This window comes from Thalassophryne amazonica, chromosome 15, assembly GCF_902500255.1.
Source record: "Thalassophryne amazonica chromosome 15, fThaAma1.1, whole genome shotgun sequence".
Taxonomy (NCBI): domain Eukaryota; kingdom Metazoa; phylum Chordata; class Actinopteri; order Batrachoidiformes; family Batrachoididae; genus Thalassophryne; species Thalassophryne amazonica.
In genome coordinates, this window is record NC_047117.1 from 26,186,652 (window position 1) to 26,199,163 (window position 12,512).

Here is a 12,512-nt window from a genome sequence, read left to right on the forward strand (position 1 = left end):
TCAACTGCCCTTCATGTTTTTAAAGTCTACTTGCCACAAACACAGCTGATTTATCAAGTCTGGTGTTTCCTACCAGTTGATTGGCTGAGCTAATGATTTAATTAGCAGTGGGTGGAGCAAGGAGAGTTGGAAAACCTGCAGAGCTTGTGACCCCTGCACAGCCTGTTCACATGGTTTGTTTTTTTCATGATACTGTTATGAAATGCGTCACATTTTCATGACTGTCAAGGTTAGGTCACTGTTTTTAACCCTAACTCCCCACATTATCCCAAATTTCATGATACTGTCACGAAATGTGTTCCATTTTCATGACAGTATCACAAACCTGGCATGAGATGGGGTTGGCCCGCACCCTGGTACCCAATGATAAACACCAGCACCAGTGGACTGCAGAACCTGTATAAGACGTGTTTACGCATTGTGTCCTTTAATCATATCATGAAAATGGCTTCACAAACAACGTGATACTATTTTAGAAACTCATCTGTTGTGCTTTTCTCCAACAGACAAATTGCATCAGAGGCGGCAAATGGGTTGAATGTGAACAGGTCCAGGGATAGGCTCCGTTTTTGGTGGGTTGTTCCCAGTTGGAGCTGTCCCTGGAATAATACATAACCCTGGTAAATTAAAAAAAAAAAAAATTGCAGGGTCTTGGCAGATGTTCTGCTTGTTTTAGCCAGAAGAGGGGGCTGGTAGCTCACTGCAATCAGCTTCACAATCACACTTGAACTACTAACCACTTCCTCACCTAAATTTGGAGAAGTGGAAAATGTGGTGGTGATTATGGAGAGTGTGGTGAAGGAATGCAGCTGAAACACTGAACCTGTTTTATGAAGGAAGTAAAGTGTGGAAACAGGTTGGTGAAAGTGAAGAATGGATTTTCGTACGTAGATGCAGTAAAAACAGCTGTACAGAGAGGGATGGCATCCAAAAGGGTGCCTTAGATAACTGTGTTTTCTAGGAAAGTGATTGAAAACACACTGCTGGTAACAAAGTCAGATTTTATTGCTTATACGAGGTCTATTAGAAAACTATCCTACCTTTTTATTTTTTTAAAAAACTATATGGATTTGAATGATGTGCGATTACACCAATCATGCTTGAACCCTCGTGCGCATGCGTGAGTTTTTTCACGCGTGTCGGTGACGTCATTTCCCTGTGGGCAGGCCTTGAGTGAGATGTGGTCCCGCCCTCTCGGCTGAATTCCTTTGTTTCACACGCTGCTCGAAACGGCGCGCGTTGCTTTATCAAAATTTTTTCTGGACCTGTGAGGAATATCCGAGTGGACACTATTCGAGAAATTAAGCTGGTTTTTGGTGAAAAGTTTAACGGCTGATGAGAGGTTGTGGAGTTTCTTTCGCTTTAAGGACAGCTCACAAAGCGGATCGGCGCGGCGCGGTCTGAGGTGGCGTCCGTCTGGCTGTTTCGAGCTGAAAACATCCTAATTTAAGGCTCTGTTCACCCAGGACGTCGTCAGAGAACAGACAAGTTTCAGAAGAACTCGGCATGAGGAGTTTATGCGGACATTCCACTGTTTAAGGACATTTTTTAATGAAAGACGTGCGCGCAAATTCGCCGAGTCGTTTCCGTGACGACTCGGCGAATCTGTGTGCGCTGCGACAGGAAAAACACCTCCGTGTTGAAAACCATTTGTAAAATTCAGGCGGCTTTTGATGGCTTTCAACAAGTGAGTAACTGAGAAATTGTTTAACAGCTTGGGCATGTTCCAACTTGCCCGTTAAGGTTTCCAACGGAGGTGTTTTTCCTGTCGCGACCCCCCGCGGTCGGGTCCGGCCCGACATGCGACTCTGCCCGCACATTCTTTCATTACAAAATGTCCGTTAACAATGGAATGTCCGAATAAACTCCTCATGCCGACTTCTTCTGAAAGTTCTCTGTTCTCTGACGACTTCCTGGGTCAACAGAGCCTGAAATGTGGAAGTTTTAAACTTGAAATGGCGAGACGCTGCCACCTCGAAGCGCAGATCGCCGTCAGGCGCCATTGGCCGTCCTTACGGCGACACTACCAGGCCAAAATCTCTTATCAGCCGTTAAAATTTTTACAGAATTTATCGAATGGTGTCCACTCAGTTGTGCCTTACAGTTTTTGAAAAAGATTTTATCAAACAAAGCAGCAGTCTCTGAGCCATTCCTAAACAATGAAAAAAACGACGAGAGGGTGGGCCACTCCTCACTCAAAGACTGCCCACAGGCGAATGACGTAACCGACAGGCGTGAAAAAACTCTCGCATGCCCACGAGGGTTCAAGCATGTCTGATGTAATCACACGTGATTCAAATCCATATGGTTTTTGAAAAAAATAATAAGGTCGGATACTTTTCTAATAGACCTCGTATGTGACAATTTCTCAGTTCAGGCAAGTAGCAGATTGGGGACTGAGTTGGGAAGCTGTGAAAAATGGTGCAGAGGGAGCGACACTTGGTCAGCAGCAAGTTTTATTTTACCAAATAAACAATGCATAAAAATACTTTGGCTGTCAGAATTAGTGTGTTTGTCCAGCAGAGGGTGCTCTAGTGGGACTGTTATCTCCCCAGTATGAAATATAAGGGAATATAGCGTGTCAATCCGTCCATCAGTTTTCATTTCTTAGCGTGACATCTCAAGAAGCACTTGAACAATTTCATTCATATTAAGCATAAGGGTGTACATGGGTGATCCCTTGACACTTTGTATAACTGATTTGTGGGGACCGATGAGCTATATCATCTCCTGGTGACTTGTTTATAGTGCTGTCAAGCATGGCTGGGAACCACATCAGCCTTTGGTAACATTAGCTACAAGAGAAATTTGTAAAGCTACCAACCGCTATTTTCCAATCAGAGTGAGTGTTTAACAGTGACGAGAGAAATGGTCATTATGCTGCCAGCTAGACAGGGCTAAACTAGACGAGAAGTCTAATTTATGCAAATGTTTTGAGTAAACATTGGATATATTTATAGTTTTTCTAATAAAATTCATGTTTAAACATTATCAGGGTTTAATAATGAAATCTTAGGAACCACTGCCATTTTCTATGTATAAATCTGCAAATATATCAGTATCATAAATTTTTTTTTCTTTACTCTCCAATATCAACATCAGTATCAGCCCCCCAAAAATCTGTATCACTCAGGGTGCATTTTAACAATGAAAACAAGATATTAATAATATCACTGGTTTTCATTTCAGATATTTGGAAACGTAATCAAGACCGGTGTCGCAGACCGAACGGGCCGCCCCTAAAAATGAGCCCTGCCTCCACTACACGAGAGCTCTGGTGCTTGTCTAAGACAGAGTCTCTTCACACAAGTGATCAAATGGACTAATGGGATTATTAACCATCAGATGACAAGGTAAAACCTCTTAAATCATTCTAAAGTCAGTTTTAAGCAGAAACCAGTCCGTTTCAAGCAGAAACAAGGCGATAATCTGTGATGCATTGAAATGACAGATGCGCTCTGATTGCTTCCTCCGTCTTTTACGATGAAATAATGCTAAATTTATGTGGAAATGATTGCTGTACAAAAGCTTCAGATATCTGTCGCTGAGACAGATGATGACTGGAGTGCAGTTTGAAGCAGAAATGAGGTGATAATTCATGAACCATGGCTAATGATGCATGCGCAGTGAAGGCAGGGTGGACCGTTTGGCCGGAGACACTGGTATAGTCAGCTTGACTATACCAAATTGAAATGGAGAGAGCTTGCAGAAAATGCCTGAGCAACGTGTCTGCATAGACTGAAACTGTGCATTGTCACTGTCAGAGGAACCTTATATGGACACATAGACAGGCAAGCTCATAATTACTGTATTCCTCAACAACAAAAAAAGCTGACCATCAGTGCTATAATAAAGCTAAATTTTATTTTAGGCCGTACAGAATCACTCCTGTATCAAGAAGAATGCTTTTCAATGTAGGAGAATGTGAGCAATACCCCTTTGTAAAAGCATTGCATTTTTGTCTTAAAAAAAAAAAAGAAAACCAGAAACTTGCACTTGTAGAGCGCAAACCTCCGCCAAGACTAGTTTCCAATTCCACAAATTTTTACATTGGAAAAAAAATTTCTAGGTCAAACTCCTGTTAGAAGTGGCTTTTTATAAGCCAAAATATAACACAGAATATAGTTTAAAAGGGCTTTTCAATGTTAAAATCAAATATCAGTTAAATCCACAATACGGATCAGATGCAGATCAAACTTAGTCTACTCATTGAGAGTGCCAGTTTGCACCTCACTTTCACTTATGAGAGTGATTGAGGCATGTTTGATTAAGATATAATGTAAACTATACATTAAATGGGGTTTTCAGTGTTAAATTTAAATGGCCACAAAATCTGTAATTTGGATCAGATCCGGATCAAACTTTGTCAGTCGATAAAGGATACCATCCTACATAATGCTCTCAAATATGAAAGAAATTTGATATTTTTTCAGTTATGCATTTTTGAAAATTTGTTCAATCTTAAAGATAGGGATTTTTCCAATTGTCCAAGATTTTTCCTGACTTTGCCCTTTGACCTATGACTTTGAAAATTGAATCAGTTCTTGCCTATCAGGATATGAATCTTCAATAAAAATTTCATAATGACATATGAAAAGTGTGGGCTCCAGGCTGTTCACAAACAAACAAACAAACAGGGATGAAAACAAAACCTCCTCCAACTTTGTCGGTGGCGATAAAAAGAGTAGAGTAGTTGTTGTGGTGCTGTATGCATCTTACCCTTAGTGAGCACAACCGCAGTGACTCCAGGATCCTCTCTCTGCAGATCAGCGATCAGGTCTCCAACACTCATCAACATGGGTCTCAGGAAGAACAGACACTTCTCGTTCCTGGAAGGCAACGGGACTTCCAGAACCAAACGGCCATATTTGTAATGCAAGGACACATCTGCAACACAACCACCACTTTGATTGCCATGATAAAAGTTGGAATGTAAATGAAAAAAACAAAACAAACAAACAAACAAATGCAGCTGTAGTAATGGACTATTACCACTGGAGGGGGAGAGGGTACTGTAGTAAAGAGCCGGACAGTTTCTCAGAAGAGGGTGCTTCTGCGGAACCTTAAAGGGAGAATCAAATTAATCACTTTGACATTTGAACTTTAGCTTCCCTTAGTAATCTCACATTCGCAGGCAAACACACAGTAATGGGGAGTGACAAAAAGAAGGATGTAAAGAAGAAACACTCATTAGGGCTGCTGACAAGACGAGAATATGCAAAAATAAATAAATAAATGAATAAAAGGCAGGATTTACTTGTGTACTATTACAAAATATGAACGTATGAGTGTGGAATCTGAAAACCTAATAGTGTTATTGCTGCTGAGCAAACCGGTGTTTCAGATGATGCAGTTCCACCGTTTGCATAAAACAAAGTGTTCACACCCAAATGCATATTAAAAGTAAAAGCATCTTTGAATAAAATGCAGCCATGCCCGATTGATATGGGAAAAAAATCTAAGTGTTTTGTGATATTCGTAGGCTGCAATAATTTGTGTCTGCACACATTACTCAACAAACGTCACAATGAATAATGCCGCACCAACATGATGATGCAGGAAAACAAAAAGGAAATTAAGTCAATGTTATTTACAGTCAAGTCCATAAGTATTTCGACAGCAGAGGACTTTAGGGAATACTGGGTCTGCACCCCACCACACTGGAGTGGAAATGAAACAATCACGCTGTGCTTTTATTGTCGACCGTCAACTGTAATTCAAGGAGTTTAGCAAAAATATTGCATTAACCATTTAGGAATTACAGCCACAAACAGTCCATCATTTTTCAGAGCCCATAAGAAATTGGACAAATTAAATATAATGATGTAAATATGAATCATCACTTTTACAGCCAGTTTTCTTTAGAAAAGTCAGGAGTTGGATATATGGACTGCATTTATATAGCGCTTTTCCATCTGCATCAGACGCTCAAAGCGCTTTACAATTATGCCTCACATTCACCCCGATGTCAGGGTGCTGCCATACACACCGGGAGCAATAGGGGATTAAAGACCTTGCCCAAGGGCCCTTAGTGATTTTCCAGTCAGGCGGGGATTTGAACCCAGGATCTTCTGGTCTCAAGCCCAACACCTTAACCACTAGACCAGGGGTAGGCAACCTGTTCCAGAAAGAGCCATGAGGGTGCAGGTTTTCTTTGCAGCCACTGACTCCACCAGGTGATTTCACTGATTAACTGATGCCATCTGCTCAAAGTGATATAATCAGTAAAATCACCTGGTGGAGTCAGTGGCTGCAAAGAAAACCTGCACCCTCATGGCTCTTTCTGGAACAGGTTGCCTACCCCTGCACTAGACCATCACCTCCCTCTATATATGGGGTTATAAATTTAAAAATTGATAAAATAGTGCTCATCGCGCGGCTATGCCCCTAAGTTCCCCCTATGCTGTGGAAAAAATCCTGGTGAGAACCCCGTTATGTGCTGCTTAAAGAGGCATTCATCTTGGTTGACGTAAACCCTCGAGTCAATGAAAATGTCATAGTGAAAAAAATGGAAATAAGTCTTAAATAAAATTAAATAAATCTCCAAACTATTTTTAAGCTGTGTTACAGAAATAAAGTGGTCATTTCAACTGACTTAAAACATTTGATGAAACAGAACATGTGCAGTCAGGAAAAACAGTTTGAAAGCTTTTTTGCAATCTGAATATAAACTTATGTTTGCAACTTTTAACTCACCTAACCCGAAGGTGTCAAATAACTGTATAAAGTCAGCAAGCCAGATGTTCACAACCAACATCACCTCTTATAATGCATCCTTAAATACAGCCAGCGTAATAACTTTGCATGTGAAGCCAGAAAAGCCTTGTGTTTACATTATGTCAAATCATCGTTTTGCCTGTGAAATTATTAGTTACAATGTTTTCTAATTTCGAAGTCAGGGGCCACCAACCTTGCTCCTGGAGATCACACCTGCATATTTTCTAACTCTCCCTCCTCCAAGTCAAGTCTGGGAGCAGGCGCTGGTCCTACAACCCTTCCCAACACCCAGTCCATGCAAGCATTGAACAGTGCAGGACCCAGAACACATCCCTGAGAAAAACCTGTCTCAGCTAGCCTATACACAGATACTGTCAGTGCGGAGGCAACGATGTCCAGCAACATCATGGGGATCCTGCAAACTCTCAGGATGTCCCAGAGAGAGCACTCTGCCTTCTCACCATTAAAGTCAATAATTGACTACATCCTAGCTTGGCAAGTACTCAATAAATGCTTTGCTTAATAAAAGATAACAAGAATATCTGCAGTGCTTTCTTGCAGCCTATGTTTATTTTGGCAAAGGATTCAACTCTGTTGACCAGGTTACTCTCCCGGGTATCCTGAAAATTTGCAAGGTCCAGCAACTTGCTGGTGGATCCTGCAAATTTTCAGGATACCCGGGAGAGTGGCGATATACAGGTACTGTGACTACTGTGCAGAGTGAGGGCAGCGTCTCTTCTCAGGCACCATTTTCCAGAGTATAAGATCAGATAAATCCTTTAATAGTCCCACGGCGTAGAAACTTATGATGTTACAGCAGCACAGGGACAGTCACAGAACAACAGTGCAAGTATGCAAAATAAGGTAAAAAAAAATAAATACAAAAAATATGTAGGTCAAGTTCTGTGCAGAATAACAATATATGCAGTAGAATAGACTATACTATATACAAGCAGAAAGAATGTTTCATAATATTGCACGAGTGTTCAAGTGATGTTGTACACAAGTGTACAAGTATTATTGCACAGAATGTGTAGTATTATTGCAAATGGCTGAAAAATTGTTATTTAATTGTTCAAATATTAGTGATTTGAGGGTCTACTGGGAACAGTGCTGGTTGTGGAGTCTGACAGCAGCAAGAAGGAAGGACCTGCAGTATCGCTCCTTCACGCACTTTGTGTGGAGCAGCCTGTCGCAGAAGGAGCTTTCCAGTGCAGTCAGGATGTCACTCATGGGGTGGGAGGTGTTCTCTAGCAGGGATGACAGCTTAGCCATCATCCTCCTTTCTCCCACCTCCTGCACTGAGTCCAGGGAACTTCCCAGGACAGAGCTGGTCTTCCTAATCACTTTGTCAGGGCTCCTCTCAGCACTTGTGATACTGCTGCTCCAGCAGACCACTCCGTAAAAAATGGCCAATGCAACTACAGAGTCAAAGAAGGTCCTCAGGAGGAGGAGCCCCCTGCACTCCAAAGGATCTGAGTGGCCTCAGCAGGTACAGTATGCTCTGGCCTTTCTTGTAAAGTGCAGTAGTGTTGTTTGACCAGTCCAGTTTATTGTTTAAGGTAAGGTGTTTAAGGTACTTGTAAGAGTCGACCTATCTCAATATCCGTTCCCTGGATCTTCACTGGTGTCGGTGGAGAGCGCCTGTGCCTGTGGAAATCCACCACCAGCTCTTTGGTTTTGCCTGCACTGATCTGGAGGCAGTTCCCCTGACACCATTCTACAAAGTCTTGTGTCACCTCTCTGTACTCTGTCGTCCTCGTCAGTGATGAGTCCGACAATTATCAGAGAACTTTTTCAGGTGACAGGTAACAGAGTTGTACATTAAGTCTGCAGTGTAGAGGGTGAAGAGAAAGGGAGCCAAGACGGTTCCTTGCAGTGCCCCCATGCTGCAGATGACCATGTCAGAGACAGTCCCAAGCTCTGAAGTACTGTTGTCGTTCAGTGAGGTAGTCCAAGATCCAAGATGAGAGTCAGTGGTCTACACCAGTGATTTCCAGCTTGTCCTTCAGAAGCACCAGTTATATGGCGTACTGAAAGAGAACCAAAAAAAAAACCATGATTCTTACAGTGTTCCCAGGCTTTTCTGGGTGAGAGAGAGCTTTATGTTGGAGGCAGATGACAGCATCGTTCACTCTGATGGCAGGTTGGTTTGCAAACTGAAGTGGATCCATCGATGATTTCACCAGGGGGTGCAGATGCCCAAGGACCAGCCTTTCCAGGATCTTCATAAATTGCACTGGTCCAAAAATGCCTCTTTAAGAGGAAGAAAAATGTATACAAGTCACACCAGAGTAAATGTCACGCTTATCACTTCATGCAAGAAGCAAAATGGATTTAATCACCGTATTATTATTTATTTATAAGGCACACACGGTGTGAAGGAGCACAGCTAACAAGCTAATTAATATCAGTCACTTCTTTCAGTCACTAAATAAACCATCATATGTGAGATGAATGTACCACGTAATGAACGTTTGAAAACCCGGTGCATCACTTTATATAGCTACAACACAGACAGTGCTTTAGCCATCGGAAGCTAAGAGCTAATTAATGTTTTTGTTACAATCGCAAACTGCTTCTTTAAGCCACTGAACAGACGATCATGTGTGAGGTGAACGTACAACGTAATTTAAATGTAATTTAAACTCCTTTTAAGTACATTTATAAAAGAAACTCAATTAACTTTCTGCTTCTTGTTCAAAGAACTGTTCTTGTACTTTCAAGTAAGATTTCTTCCAAATAGAAGAAAAAAATAAAATAAGTCCATCTTCATTCAAAAGTGTTGTCTTCCAGTAAAAAACATGTTACAATATTTCTTCAGTACAAAGAATGCCCCCCCCCCCCCCCCGATCTTATTCTGGTGGTTCCTGTTATTCGACATCCACTTCCTGCTTAAGAAAATGGGTATCTTGGGACAGATTTGGCACCACACCATAACTTTGTGACAAAGATTGTGGGGCTGGGGTGCGAAGCAGGGCTGAGCTCGCAACATATACTCAACAAAAATATAAACACAACACTTTTGGTTTTGCTCCTATTTTGTATGAGATGAACTCAAAGATCTAAAACTTTTTCCACATACACAATATCACCATTTCCCTCAAATATTGTTCACAAACCAGTCTAAATCTGTGATAGTGAGCACTTCTCCTTTGCTGAGATAATCCATCCCACCTCACAGGTGTGCCATATCAAGATGCTGATTAGACACCATGATTAGTGCACAGGTGTGCCTTAGACTGCCCACAATAAAAGGCCACTCTGAAAGGTGCAGTTTTATCACCCAGCACAATGCCACAGATGTCGCAAGATTTGAGGGAGTGTGCAATTGGCATGCTGACAGCAGGAATGTCAACCAGAGCTGTTGCTCGTGTATTGAATGTTCATTTCTCTACCATAAGCCATCTCCAAAGGCGTTTCAGAGAATTTGGTAGTACATCCAACCAGCCTCACAACCGCAGACCACGTGTAACCACACCAGCCCAGGACCTCCACATCCAGCATATTCACCTCCAAGATTGTCTGAGATCAGCCACTCGGACAGCTGCTGAAACAATCGGTTTGCATAACCAAAGAATTTCTGCACAAACTGTCAGAAACCGTCTCAGGGAAGCTCATCTGCATGCTCGTCATCCTCATCGGGGTCTCGACCTGACTCCAGTTCGTCGTCGTAACCGACTTGAGTGGGCAAATGCTCACATTCGCTGGCATTTGGCACGTTGGAGAGGTGTTCTCTTCACGGATGAATCCCGGTTCACACTGTCCAGGGCAGATGGCAGACAGCGTGTGTGGCGTCGTGTGGATGAGCGGTTTTCTGATGTCAATGTTGTGGATCACATTTAATAATTAACGGTGGATTATCACACAGACCTTTTGAGCCCAGCGCAGACCTCTCATTCTAGTTCCTGTGCGTTGTAATGGCGAGGTTCTTTGCGTCATTCAACTGCACACTTTGTTGTTTGATAAAGACATTTGTTCATATTTATTTGCTTAAAATGAGCATGACTGCTTACTGCATTTTATCTGGAGCCCGACATGAGGAAAAGCTCAACATAATAACGCCATCACAACTGCTTGTGTAAGAACGCATTAAATGTTAGCCAACTTGGTTTTAACACCTGCTAAAAGTAACTGAGACCCATTAGGACGTTTCCACCGCTCTCAATTTTTTAAAACAATAAAAGGCAGTTTAATGATGTTTTACTTGTTTCAACTGTAATGAAAACTTGTGGTCATGAACTGTGATTTTTCTTATTTTGGTATATAATTTGCACCAGACTATAAGCCACAGGACATCCCAAACTAGTAAAAAATCGTGAGTGATTGCTGTTTAGTGGGGTTCCATGGTGTGGTGGACATCCGCACATGCTCCCAGACCTGACCTTACTGTGTGGAATTCAGATGACGTGTATTTCTGGCCCATGGCCCTCAGTTCAGATTAATTTCTGTCCCTTCAAAGGAATTAATTGGGTGTCTGTGCTGCAAAGAGTGAGTGTGCATTTGTCAGCTGATATCTGGAGACATGACAGTCACTCTCTGCTGCAATTCTGTTAGCCAGCTTTCAATCAATATTACATTAAAGAGGAGCAAACTAACCATACATTTGCTTGGACAGAGAATGCAGTCGAGCCTTGAGGCACAACTGCAGAGAAGAGGTAATTTGTTCACACTCTCACACGACAATGGCTTCAACAGGACAAAGAGTTAAACTTGAAATATGACAATGACAACTCGCAAACTAGTTAGCTACCTCCAGGGAAAAAAAAGCATGAGCTAAGGGATATAAAGGCAAATGCTGCTGGCAAAAGCTTTTGTTAAAAGGGGATTGCATATAAATCCAGCTGACACAGTTTCAACATCTTGCAGATAGTAAACCATCACATCAGACTGAAGCAATGTGTCAGCAGCACAATGGCTTAGTGGTTAAAACGGTTGGCTCACATTCAAAAGGTCCCAGGTTCATTTTTTACCTGGTTATTTCTGTGAGGCGTTTGCATGTTCTGTCTGTGTTTGCGTGGGTTCCCTCCAGGTGGTCCGGTGCCCTCCCACTTCCAAAGACATGCAAGTTCTGTGAACTGGTGACTGTCTATATGTGCAGACTCTGCCATAGACTTGCTGCTGGCTAGCTGGATGAAGACAAACATTTTAATCTATATTGTAATAGTCAAGTGGTCTCTGTGTGTGTATGGTTTTGATCCCAGAGAAACTGGGGAGAGCTGACATTTGCCGTTTCGTATGTTTATGTATTTTGTGTCACGGATGAAAGCCGTGAAAACGGAAAGTTGATTGGACTAATATTTTTGGAGAAATTAGGGATATTGGGTAACAGCAGTGAACAATGGACATTTGTTGTTGTTGTTGTTGTTGTCCATTTGGCTGCTCCCGTTATGTGTTCGGGGTCGCCACAGCGGATACAGCCAGATCCGCATTGGAAGTTGGCACAAGATTCACGACGGATGCCCTTCCTGATGCAACTCCAGTTCTACCTGGAGAAACACACACAGCCACTGGTGTTCCAAAGAGGTCTCCCATCCAAGTACTAACCAGGTTCCACACTGCTTAGCTTCTGAGATCTGACGGGATCAGGCTGACACAGAGCAGATCGGCTGCAGTGAACAATGGACACTGATAATTAAATTCCAGGCTCACACGCCATTCCAGCAGGGGGCGGTAAATCATCTATATATTAAAAGCCGAGTGGCCTCTGTGTACTTGTGTTAAAGAAAAGTTGGTCTGTTGCTGTTCAGTTGCAGTTTGCAGTTGGTATGCTTATGTATTTTGGGTCAAGGATG

General features: G+C 42.2%; 1 protein-coding gene across 1 annotated transcript in view; it reads right to left on the reverse strand.

The window, feature by feature from the left end:
- Positions 1–12,512, reverse strand: part of LOC117526452 (calcium uniporter regulatory subunit MCUb, mitochondrial-like) — a 57,638-nt gene that overhangs the window by 4,631 nt on the left and 40,495 nt on the right. The window contains 2 exon segments of the mRNA XM_034188526.1: positions 4,720–4,887; positions 4,993–5,062. Coding sequence (XP_034044417.1) covers positions 4,720–4,887; positions 4,993–5,062 — 238 coding nt within the window.